At 42.8% G+C, this 13,267-nt stretch overlaps 1 protein-coding gene across 2 annotated transcripts in view; it reads left to right on the forward strand.

The window, feature by feature from the left end:
- The window catches only part of PIK3CG (phosphatidylinositol-4,5-bisphosphate 3-kinase catalytic subunit gamma), a 62,426-nt gene extending 52,189 nt beyond the window's left edge, over nucleotides 1-10,237 (forward strand). For both annotated transcript variants that reach the window (XM_075927028.2, XM_075927021.2), the window contains exon 11: nucleotides 7,078-10,237. In XM_075927028.2, coding sequence (XP_075783143.1) covers nucleotides 7,078-7,359 — 282 coding nt within the window. In that variant the 3' untranslated portion in view covers nucleotides 7,360-10,237. The remainder of the gene's footprint in view (nucleotides 1-7,077) is intronic.
- Nucleotides 10,238-13,267: the final 3,030 nt, after the last annotated feature.

A 13,267-nucleotide genomic window follows, 5' to 3' on the forward strand; every position in this document is an offset into this window, starting at 1 on the left:
CCAAATGAGGAGAAAGACACCCTCTGCATTCTCCTCACACAGCAGAGTCTTGGGGCGCCCAGGCTAGTAGATTTTGTGTGCTCCAGCCCACAATGGGCTGGAGCACCATTGCGGGTTCCCCAATACTGGGGGGAGCTCTGAGTCTTGGGGGCCAGATCTAGGCAAGCCAGGGGCTACATCTGGCCCCCGTGCCTGAGGTTCCACACCCCTGCTCTAAGTCATACGACCATTGTAGTATTTAAGGTGGTCAGTCTAATTTCCACTACTGCTAATAAGCAGATAAAAAGTAATACATCAGTTCATGTTCTCTTGAACTACAATCCTGATAGTATAAATGGGTTAATTATCTTTTCAAAATGTACAAGAGTGGGAGTTTGCAGAGAAAAGTTTCTATAATAACAAAAAAATGTAACTACATATGCATGCAGTTCTGCAGTATCACAGTACTGTCTCTAAATTTCTGTTCTGTCAGTTCTTTTAAATGGCTTTTTGCCTTTTAAAACAATTACAAAGCCAGTTAAAATAAGATGACAATGTCATATAAGATATCTTTCTATACTAAAGGGCTGTGTCTAGACTGCATCTCTTTTCCGTAAAAGGGATGCAAATTAGACATCGAAATTGCAAATGAAGCGGGGATTTAACCCCCCCCCCCCCCCGCTTCATTAGCATACAAATTGCTGCCGCTTTTTTCCGGCTCGGAGCTTTGCCGGAAAAAAGCGCCAGTCTAGACGCGGATCTTTCGGAAAATAAAGCCTTTTCCGAAAGATCCCTTATCCCTCTTAAAATAAGGGATAAGGGATCTTTCGGAAAAGGCTTTATTTTCCGAAAGATCCGCGTCTAGACTGGCGCTTTTTTCCGGCAAAGCTCCGAGACGGAAAAAAGCGGCAGCCATTTTTATGCTAATGAAGCGGGGGGGATTTAAATCCCCGCTTCATTTGCAATTGCGATATATCTAATTTGCATCCCTTTTACGGAAAAGGGATGCAGTCTAGACACAGCCAAGCTGTCTTTTTAGTTATACAGTTCCGTAAAAAACTGTGCAATATCTTTTTAATTTCAATAAGGCTAGTCACCATGGCCTTTTCAAATAGTGTTTCATTTGTTGTGACTGTTGATTTGCTTGCTAAGTATTAATGGGAAAGGTTCATTATTGATCCTTCATTAATTTTTAATATTTAACCTTATATTAATTTGGTATTCATCTGTACCGTGGTTTTATTTTTCAAAGGAATCTTCTGTAATATACTGCTCTGGTGTTTATTCCTCTTTAAAACTTCTGATTTTGTCCATCTGTTAATTGTTGAAGGCCATAGCCACAGATCATTTTGCAGATTTTAAAAAGGCTGTTAGTTAAAAAACAGTAGCAATGATAAAGAGTGATGCAATATAACACACAGCTAGCTATTGCTCTTCCAAATGACATGGCAAACATTGTATAAACTTAGCAACAAATACCCATGGTACAATACTGAATTTTCTTAGTGATTTCTATCAGTCCTTAGCTTAAGCTTTGCATTTTGTATTTTCTGATAGTTATTTAGTGCTGTTACGATGCAAAAGGATATTAATTATTTCTTAAAACTCTATTTTGTCGAGTTCACTATTGACATTTCTCACAGGTCCTTTTTCATATATATGGAGACTCCACTAACATTTAATTTCAGGAGTTGTGAAACTAAAATTCTCTAAGAATCAGAGATTTGATTCCACTTTAATTTGTAGAAATCTTCATTAGCTTATTTCACTCCTAGCATTTTGCTTCACCCTCCAGACTTGATAATTAGATACTTGCAAATCCAGTTATCTGCTTGGTTTTCACGGGTATTCACATCTGCAGATGTGGATATTCGCGGTTCATTTTTATGAACATCAGATGCAGATGTGAATTCAAAGTTCATATCTAGAACCCTGCAAGTTTGCAGATATCTGCTTTATACCTATGAGTATTGACATCCACAGAGGTCAGTGCAGATATCTGCAGAGCATTCTGTGAATACAGATGTAGATACAGATTTTGCATCTGTGCAGGGCTCTATTGATAATATGATGTTATTTTTCTAATTGTTGCCTGAACAACTTCCTCAAGAGCTACCCCATGGCTACCAAATAATAGATGATTTCCAGGAAAATGTGATGGGGAAAAATACAGCTACTCTTCATTTAAGAGTACTGATTTGTAAAAGAAACTATGTGTTGGAAAGAGGGGGCTTGTATAGGTGACTTTGAACAGTGAATATTAGAAAGATGCCAAAACTTCTATAGGACTAATATCTAACATAGCTTTGGGCCCTAAGAACTGTCATTTGTCCCTTTTGTATGTTTGAGGAGATTTTTTTTCTTTCTTCCATTATATGTGTTGTCTTCAGATCATTTAGCTTTATCGTGCCTGAAAGGATACCCTCAGATTCCTCAATGGTCATGTTCCTGAGGCAATCTTCTTCATGTCCTTGATGCATACATATGGCTGTTTTCACCTCTTCTCTGTCCCTCTTGAGAGAACAGATATCTGCATCCTTTGAGAGTGTCAATTCAAAACTCAGTTCAGATTATGTATAGACATAATTTAGTAAGTAGTTGCAGTCTCGGAAATCTTAGTGTCCTTAGACTAAATTTGACACCTGATGAAACAACTGTTTTTTATGACACCATTGTTCCTCTGTCCCTGGCACCAACAATAGTGACATATATTATCCAGGAGAAAATAGTCTCCCTGGATTTCTTTGATCTCAACAACTGATACAATTCTAAAAAGTGCTCACATTTTCTTCAAGAGGAAATAAATACACATTAGTTTTCGTGGCAAAATGTCCTTGTTTGAAATTAATATACAAAAGTGGAATTTTCTTGTTCCTGGTATCACAGTAAGACACTAATCCCCACAGTATTATAGTTAAATAAGTTTTCTATGATATACTCAACTCTGATTAACATAATTCACCCCCAGTTTTGTCAGCACTAAACCAACTAATCTTAGATTTGACTGAAGAATTTATTTGAAAATTTTACGCCAATTGAACAATAGATTTGGGAGAAGGTTTTTAAAAAAATTCTCACTGAAATAAGCTGGAACATCTTCCTTGCTTGTTTGACTGTTTTTATTTATGAAGTTGTGCTGGGATCTCTTCCTCCAACGGATTCAGGGAATGAAGGCAGGATTTTCCCCATTCATGGTCATGGTTTCATAATTAATGTTTATTTCTTAAAATGGTGTATTTCTCTCTCTCTTTCTCTCACTGGGTATGTCTACACTATGGAGAAAATCGATCCTCTGAAGGTATATCATTAGCATTTGATTTAATGGGTCTAATATAGACCCCCGGATTGAACGCCGAGGGAAGCCCCAACTGACATCCTGTACTCCCTTTTTCTGTGAGGAGTAAGGGAAGCTAACGGGAATATGTGCCTCCCACAGTGTAGATGCTGCAGTGGCTCAGCTTAAGGTAAGCTGAATCCAGCTTCGCATTTTGCGTAGCTGGATGACGTACCTTAAGCCGACCTGCCTGGTCTAATGTAGACCAGGCCACAGAGGACTAAAAAAACTAAACCTGATTTAAAATGAACATGCACTCCAATTGGATATTGATGGGATTTTGGAGAAATTTTCACTGAAATACTTTGATTGCTTAAGGATCTTAAAATGACTTAAAAATTTATAGGAAGTCTAATCTTAAAGATAACAAACACTTGGAAGCATAGAAATCACCATAAAATTTAACTTTTTGTTTGTTTGTTTGTTTGTTTGTTTGTTTGTTTTCAATTGCTTGGTTTTGTATTGATTTAATCATTGTTACTTTACAGGATTTTACTTCTAAACCTATTGGAATGTACTCTTTACTTTAACTCTAGCATTACCATGTTTTCTTGAATATGAAGCTTCATTTAATTAACTCGCTCAATTAGTTTTGAGAAACTTTTACTTTTAGAAATAGTTAACACAAAATTAAATAAAAAAAGAAAAATAAATTGTTTTCATTTACTAATTAGTCACTTTCCATTAAATAATCTTTTAATTCATTGTAAATGTACCGATCTATACGAATTATTAGCCTTTCTAAAGGTTTTAAATGATGTACAAACATAAAGCAATAGTGATAGCAGAAAATATATTCTTACTCCAATAAGTTCAATTTGGCAGTAAAATACACACATGTATTTACATACACACAATGTGCTGCAGCAAAAATAGTGCAACTTAAAAATATAGAGCTAGTGAAAATGATAGCTAGCTATCAAGATAAAAATTGACAGTGTCCTCCATTAAACATGTAGTCATCACTGTAAAGCTTATTGATGTTTAAAAATAAATTCCCCCAGAAATTCTGATGAACTTACTACAAGGTGAGTTGGTTTGGGTCCTCCCATGATAAATGGAAATTCTACTGATTTTAGAGAAAGATGGTAAATTAATGAGGTTTCTGTCATTGTTACTGGCAATTATTATATACGAGGGAAATTAAGCTTTTTAGTGAAAAAGAGGATTTAAGTTTGATTAATGTATATAATATTCTTATAAAAATCACTTTAATTTTTGCCACTGACTCATAGTTCAATAGCTACTAATACATTCAGAGCAATGGATGGGGAAGAGCTTAATGGTTCTGGTTAAAATAAATAGTAGTAGGGTGACCACCTGTCCTGTTTTTAATGGGACAGTCCCATATTTAAACCATCTTTCAGCCATCCAGACTTTTTTAAAGAGACACACAAATTGTCCCGTTATTTTCAGCTCTAGCACTCCATCTGCTGATCAGTCGCAACAGCGAAGCCGCAGCAGCTTCCTCTTTGTGGCTAGCAGGTGAATGTGGCAAGTAGTGGTCAGCAGGTGGTGCTGTCAGGGAGAGTTCAGAGGCAGAAAGACATGCAGCCAGTAGGAAGGGAGGAGGGGGCAATAAAATGGCGGCAGTTCACCAGGGTTAACCTCTTGTGGTCCATTTCTGCTTTATTTACCTGTATGTCCGCAGGTACGGGTGATCGCAGCTCCCATTGGCCAGGAACAGTGACCTGTGGCCAATGGGATCTGCGATCACCCGTACCTGCAGAGGCGCAGGTAAGTACAGCAGTGTGGGGGCTCACTAGGGGCTGACCCTGGAGGACTGGATCCAGCCTGCGGGCTGATATTTGCCCACCCCTGCAGTAGGAAGGGAGGCAGCCTATTCAATAGCTATTGAACTATGGGTCAGTGGCAAAAATTAAAGAGATTATTGGAACAATATTATATACATTAATCAAACATAAAATTAAATCCTCTTTTCACTAAAAAGCTTAATTTCCCTAATAAGTAATAATTGCCAGTAACAATGACAGAAACCTCATTAATTTACCATGTGGGAGAGAGTTAAGTGTATGGGGGTGAGTGGGGTGAGTGTCACCTTTCCCCATGTGCACCTTAAAGCAGGGTTCCCCCTGGGAGTGGGGGGACATCTGCCAGCCCTTTCAGGCTGGCAGGTGGTGCTGCTCCAGCTGCGGCTCCTCTGTGAATGTGGTGGGGGGGGGGGGAGGCATGGCTCATCCCAGGGAGCTGGTGCTGCACTTTCCAGCCCCTCCACAGCCAGCAGTTATTGTGGGGGGGGGCGTCCGTCTCCCCAGATGACCAGCAAGCCTGCCCCCCCCAACAGCACCTTGGGGAGCATAGCCCCCTGCTGGCCTTTACTGTCCTTGAGGGATGGGGTTGCATGGTCCAGCCCCAGGGATGATTCCAAGGAGGTCACAGTTGGTGACTGGCAGGACTGGTGGCTGTTACCATTTAGGACAGGGGTGGGAAAATATCGTCCCGTGGGCCAAATCCAGTCTGTCAGAGTTAGCCGCTGGCAGGTTCCCACCATATTTACCTTCACCTGCCCCAGGAGAACCCAGAGGCGTGGCCTCCTCTAGCCCACTTGCCTGGTTCTGCTGCCCCCAGCCTGCTCATGGGGCTCTGCTCCTGGGGTTCCCTGACCATACATGGGGCGGCAGCTATTCCCAGGGTTCCCTGCCTCCAGCCACTTGGCCCTGTACGGGGCAGCAGCTGCTGCTCCCGGGGTTCCCCAGTTGCTGCTGTCCCATAGGGTGGCCGTCTTTCCCTGGGCTCTCTACCCCCAGGTCATTGATCCTGTGGACTGCCACTGACCAGACCAGCTCTGCTCCCTGCCACTCTCAGCCTCTGCGGCCAGGGCTCTCTGGTCTAGCAACATCTGTAGTCCAGCCAGACAATGGATGTTGCTGGACCACAGAGTTCTGGATGAGACCGGTTCAGCCTGTACTCGATTAGTGGGAGAAGAGTGGAGCACTCACTATCCCCGCTGTGCCTCTGCCTTTTAAATGTAGTGAGAGCCGTCCATGGGGCTCATACCACATTTAAAAGGCAGAAGTGCAACAGTCGGGACTTGGTGTGAGCAGGGACTGCTCCAGTCCCCACTTGCGCCATTTCCCACTGTGCCTCTGCCCCCCCCCCCCACACTCCTCCACCGTAGAGACAGTGCTGGGGGAAACAGGCTTTTAAGTTACAGGGGCAGCGGGGGTGGAGGGGAGCAACTAGTGAAGTAGTGACTCAATTACCCAATAAGCCTAGGCTTATCAGGTAGTCGACTAATTGCTTACATCCCTAGTGGAGGGGCAGGTAAATATAGTGGTAGTGGCTCACCAGGGAATAACCTTGGTGAGCCACCACTGTTTTATTGCCCACCCCTGGTTTAGGAGGAGTTTGTGAACAAATGGACTCACAGACAGATGCACAGACAAACAGATGCACATTTCTAAAATAGAGTGACAGATAATAACGCAGTGTGTCCTTTAATGGGGGCTCAGTCAACCTAATGTTATTTTATAAGTTTGTGCTGCATAGCTCTGATTAATTGCTGTTGAACTCACTTAAATCGGAGCAGTTTTACCAGGTGTCTCTTATTTGGCCAAGGGAAATATGGTCACCCTAAATAGTAGTGAAGTTAAGTGCCAACCTAGCTCAGACTTTTATAACCAATTTAACATAGTTGATTAATACTGAGTAATTCAGATTTAAGCAAGTTCCTTAATGAGCTTCCTAAAACTTATTTTGGTCTGAACAGTCAGTTAACAAAGACATTTTCTTTCCTCATGTAGGATATTTGTGTAAAGGCTTATCTAGCTCTTCGACATCACACAAACCTGCTGATCATTCTGTTTTCCATGATGCTAATGACTGGAATGCCCCAGTTAACCAGCAAAGAAGATATTGAATATATCCGGGAAGCCCTGACTGTAGGTAAAAATGAAGAAGATGCTAAAAAGCATTTCCTGGATCAGATTGAAGTTTGCAGAGATAAAGGCTGGACTGTACAGTTTAACTGGTTTCTACACCTTGTGCTTGGAATCAAACAAGGAGTAGAAAAACATTCTGCCTAATGTTGCTGTAAACTATAGCTATAACTATAGATCTAAATAAAAAGTTAACCAGTCTGGTCATAGGATCCGACTTTCCCTGTAGCCGGGGGTGCTCAACCCCACTACTCCCATCCTGACCCCCATTCCATCTCTTTTCCCAAATTCATGCACTGCCTCTTCTCTGCCTTGTCCCCAAGTGCACCATGTCTCTGCTCTATCACTTTCCTTCTGGAGCATCCCACACACCACAAAAGGGAGGCGTGGGTCAGCATAACTGCTGGTGGGTGAAAAGTGTGGGGGTAAAGAGAAGGCAGAGGGAGAGCTTGGCTGCTGGTGGGTCCTGAGCACCTGCTAATTTTCCCCCATCGATGCTTCAGATCTGGAGCACCCATGGAGTCAGCGTCTGTAATCTGGGTGTTTATTTACAGCTTACTAGTAATTGAACTGTCAGAGTTGCCTTTTTCAATTTAACAGTTTAAATGGGACTTCTAAAAATGGAAAACTGCTTTGCCTGGAACTGCAAGAGACTCAATCTGTTTCTTATAGAAACAGTTTTTCTGGAGTTGCTGACATTTGCAAAACACTGTTTTTTATTTGTTAATAGCTTTGCTGACGTGGCCTGCAATTGTCTCATTTGCCTGCATAGTAGACAAAGACAAAACAGGGAGTGGTGTATGATGTTAGCCTGGGAACTGAAATATGGGTGCCCTGTGACTATTTCCTTAATTATTCATTTTTGTCAGGCCCTTCAGGAGTCAAAGGGTGGTTTTTTTTAATTTATTTTAAGTAACATGATTAGAAACGTTCCCGCAGAAAGTATATTACATCAGGAGCTCTTTATTACTAAACATTCTTCACCTTTATTCTTCTCCTTCATCTTTTCCTTACTTCCTTGTTCCTTCTCGACTCTCTTTCAGGCTTGGTCTAAGTTTAAAAATTACATTGACTTAGATCGATTGCTCAGGGCTGTGAACAATTTAATGCTGACCACCAACATAACCACAGTTAGGTCAATGGAAGAATTCTTCCATTGACCTACCTACCTTTTCTGAGAGATGGATTAACTATATTGATGGAGAAAACCCTTCTTTCAATGTAGAAAGCATCTCCACTACAGAGGCACAACCTCAGTAGCTGTATGTAAACATACCCTAAGTCTTTTAGCTCAGGTGACAACTATGGATTCCGCCATCTAGGACAATGTTTCTCAACCTTTTTGGGGTCAGGGCCCGTTTGTAAATGTTTATGGCTTGTTGTGACGCGGTTTTAGTCGGATCCAGCCCCTTGGGGGGTTTGGGTCCTGCCCAGCACTTACCCCACAGAGGTGGCTCCTGCAGCTCTTGTGCTGTGGGCATGGTTGGGTTTGGCTCCGGCTCTGGGTGTTGCAGCACCGCTCAGCTTTGGTCTTGCCTCCCTGACAAGGTCAAAGTTGTGTGAGTGGAGTTGTGACCTGGCTCACTCAAGTTGGCCTACCCAGACTCCCATTCTCATGACTGGGCCAAACCTGAGTGGTGCTGGGACCCAGAAGGTGCAGTTCCTGGAGAAGGAAGGGAAGCGTAGTGGGACCAGAGCCACAGGAGCTGCCACACGACTCTGGAATATTCTGGTGACCCAATTTTGGGTACTGACCCATGGGTTGAGAAACCATGGTCTAGGGAGAACCTTGCATTACCTTTGGTATAGCTTCCTGAACCATGAAACCAAGGGCCTAACTGGCCATTCCACAGTAGTTCCCACACAACATCTCCTTTACCTTAAAGTTCCTGGGTTTGCTCTGATAATTTTCTTTTAAGTGTGAGTGTTTCAATTTGCATTTTTAAATTCTTTTTTAAATTAATATCCAATCTATTATATTGACTCTTGAGGTATATATAGTTTTATTATTAAATGTCTGAAATTCTGCGTGTACATTAAAAGCTTTATAAAAATAATTTTCTTGTTCCTCAAAAGAATCTTCTCTAAGAACAAATGACATTTTACCAAAAGTTTAAGAAGCCCAAAGGTTATTTATTTCTCAGTGACATATTGTCAGGTTATACTAATTAGCAACAAAATATAATTATAAATTATGTATATTTTGCTATTTATAGTGTTTATTTTATTTCTAAAGTTCTTAATTGATTATTGAAAAGCTATTTTTGAAAGGAATTAGATTGTTTATTTTTAATTCCAGTATAAACTAAATCTAATGACAAGGAACTATTTTGGGGGAGGAGGAGCAAATGTTAGATATATTTTTAACTATATCTTTAGTAGCATGTCTGGAAATAATTAATTGATCCTATTTGTATAAGATAAAGCAAAACACAACTTAGACTGGAAACAAAATTAATGATATAAGTTATTAAAATACTCTCCCTGCTGATTAATTGATTTTACCAAAGAGAGAAGACAGCTTAGAGTATGGTTTATTTGCACTTGTGTCTATGTAATTGCTACTTTCATTACATACTGATATGGGATGTACATTAAACTCAGATGATCAACTGGATTTGTTAATTTCAGTTATTGTTTGCATCCATAATTTTGCATTATTGCTCAGATTTTACTGAACTACTGAGTGTGTTCTTCAAGGATTTGTAAAAATGTACTGTAGTTGGTATCTTAATTATGAGATCTGTAGACGATTTTAAAAATGTAAGTGCTTAATTAGTTGCTCTCCACAAAGGTATTTTTGATGTATGAAATAAATTTGATAAGGAAGTAAAAAATGCTTAAATGTTAAGAAATCATTTTATCTTCTATCACATCATGACCCTGTGCATGCTGAGGTATAAAATGTATGAGACATATTGTATCTGTAACCTGATATTCTTAGATTTGTGCTCTATCATCCTGAAATGAATTGGCAGTTGTTTGATGGTAAATCATGCAATAAAAGGATTTTTTTTCAAAAATAGTCTTCTGTTTCTCCGATCATTCAAAAATTATGTATGTAACTTCTTGAAGAAATGCTATTCAAAGTTCAGATTGGAGGAATTTTTTATTCTTCAGTCTAAAACTCCAAAAACAGCCCACACCACTCTCCTCATTCTAGTGACTTTGGAATCTTCTCTTTTGTTTAATATTGACAGTTTCATGATTATCTACCCTGAGGGCAAATTCCCATTTTCTAATGGGATTTTATAAACTTCAATTATGTTCTTTAAAGCTAACTTGATTTAAATGAAGCCCTTTGGCCTGTCTCTAGGGCAGTGCGGGGCCTGGGACCGATGTTCCCTCTAATCTTTTCCATCTGTGGATTTTTTCCATACATGTGCAGAATAATTTTTATGTGCACTGAGGCATATGCAAATGTGCACCACCAATAGAAACAAAAAACCTAGCTGTGGGCATTCTGCTATTAGCTAGGCAGCATTTCAGTTTCGCCTGAGCAACTGTATAATTGTACGATGGTGTATTCATGGGGTCCTGACCCAAAAGAACATGGGGAGGGGTCACTAGCCTGTTAGGGTATGTCTACACTACAAAGTTAATTCGAACTAACGGACGTTAGTTCGAATTAACTTTGATATGCGCTACACTAGCGCTCCACTAGTTCGAACTTAATTCAAACTAGTGGAGTGCTTAGTTCGAACTAGGTAAACCTCATTTTACGAGGACTAAGCCTAGTTCGAACTTACTAGTTCGAATTAAGGGCTGTGTAGCCCCTTAATTCGAACTAGTGGGAGGCTAGCCCTCCCCAGCTTTCCCTGGTGGCCACTCTGGCCAACACCAGGGAAACTCTATTGCCCCCCTCCCGGCCCCGGACCCCTTAAATGGGCACGGGCTGGCTACGGTGCCCGTGCCAGGTGCAAGCCTGCCAGCACCCAGCCAGCAGACCCTGTACCTGGCACAGCTCGAGCCAGCCACCCGATGCCCCCCAGTCCTCCTCCTCTTTCCGGGACCAGGCTGGTGGCTCCCGGGAGCTTCCCAGGACCGCAAGAGACGGGCACCCGCCTGGTCCAGTGCAGACATCGTGGACCTCATCCACAACCTCCGCACTAGGCACAGGAAAGCGGCCATCTAGGGCAGGAAAGCTGCCAGCCTGGCCACCCAGGAGCAGGTTTGCATGAAAATCAAGGTGGTCCACTGAGACCCCCGACCCTGAGCCCTGAGCTTAGAATGGACGTATTGGGTCAGACCAAAGGTCCATCTAGCCCAGTAGCCTGTCTGCCGACAGCGGCCAACCCTAGGGACCCTGGAGGGGTTGGACCGACGACAGTGACCAAGCCATTTGTCTCGTGCCATCCCTCTCCAGCCTTCCACAAACTTCGGGCAGGGACACCACTCCTACCCCCTGGCTAATACCACTCCTTGGACCCACCCTCCATGAATTGATCTCACTTCTCTTTAAACTCTGTTCTAGTTCTAGCCTTCACAGATTCCTGCAGCAAGGAGTTTCACAGGTTGACTATTTGCTTTATGAAGAAGAACTTTCTGTTATTCGTTTGAAGCCTGCTACCCATTCCTTTCCTTTGGTGTCCTTTAGTCCTTCTATTATGGGAACTAACAAAGAACTTTTCTGTATGCACCCTCTCCACCCCACTTGTGCTTTTATAGACCTCTATCATATCCCCCCTCCATCTCCTCTTTTCTAAGCTGAAAAGTCCCAGTCTCTTTAGCCTCTCTTCATATGGGACCTGTTCCAAACCCCTCATCATTGTAGTTGCCCTCCCCTCTCCCACCCTCTCTCTTCCCCTCTCCCACCTCCTTTTCCAGTCTCCCCCAGTTTTGTTCAATAGAGAGATTCTATTTTTGAACACAATTGTCCTTTATTTTGTACATCAGGAAGGGGGGCTAGGGAGGGGTAAGTGGAAGGAGATGAGGGATGAATGGGGTACGAGCCCCCGATGGGGAGGACTGCGCTGGCTCTGCGGGCTTCTGGGGGTGGAACCTCTCCTGCAGCCCCCCAATTGTCCCCTCTCCCCAGATGGCAGCCTGCGGCAAGTGCAGCCGGTCTGATGGCCGAGTACTGTGATGTGCCCAGTGTGGGCACTCAGGGCACTCCAAGCCAGGACTGCTTTGCAAGCGGGGCACCCCTGAGAACTGTCTGTCCGGGGTGGGGGTCGGGTCCCTTTAAGCACAGCCCTCGGCTAGCCTGAGACAGCAGCTCCACGCTCTAAGTCCTCCTCTGATGCCCTGCCGGCACTGCTTCCGGCCATCCTTAACCCTGCTTCAGGGTCCACTCTGTGTGGACATGCTAGTTCAAATTAGCAAAACGCTAATTCGAACTAGTTTTTTAGTCTGAATGCGTTAGTTCAAATTAGCTTAGTTCGAATTAACTAATTCGAATTAGCGCTGTAGTGTAGACATACCCTTATAGAGGAGTTTGCCACCCTCACTTCTGTGTAGACTTCAGTGTGGACTCTGAAGGCAGCAATCACAGAGCTTTCTGTAGCTGCAGGAGGTTCCAGAAGTAGAGGTGGGTTTGGTCTGGTCTCCCCTCCCATCACCAGAGCAGTTTGTAGGGAAGGGATAGGTCCTGACCTTCCCCTGCTCAGAGGTAGGAAGCCCCCTTTGATGGGGAGCTCCTAGGAACAGGAATACATCCGATTTCACATGGAAGGGCTTATTCTTCTTTGAGTGATTGCTCATGTGCATTCCAATTAGGTGTGTACGCTCAGTGTGCACACGTCGTCAGAAGTTTTTCCCTCAGCAGAACCCTTAGGGCCAGCGGGGAGCCCTCTGGAATGGCGCTGGTATATCGGCCCATATATACCCTTGCTGGCCCCCTCATGCACTCAGTTCCTTCTTACAGCCGTGACAGTCGTTGGAACAACCCTCAGCACTTCTACAGATAGTTGTCTTCAGTATTGTTCTCTGTTTCTTCAGTTAACTTAAGTACCTGCAGTTAAGTTAAGACTCTTTTGTTGTTCTTTGTTATTTTCGTTGCTGTTCCCCACCGCTGCACTCTGTGCACCCACGGCAGGGCATGCCTGGCCCGCAA

Source organism: Pelodiscus sinensis, chromosome 1 (assembly GCF_052426305.1).
Source record: "Pelodiscus sinensis isolate ZL-2025 chromosome 1, ASM5242630v1, whole genome shotgun sequence".
Classification (NCBI taxonomy): Eukaryota; Metazoa; Chordata; order Testudines; family Trionychidae; genus Pelodiscus; species Pelodiscus sinensis.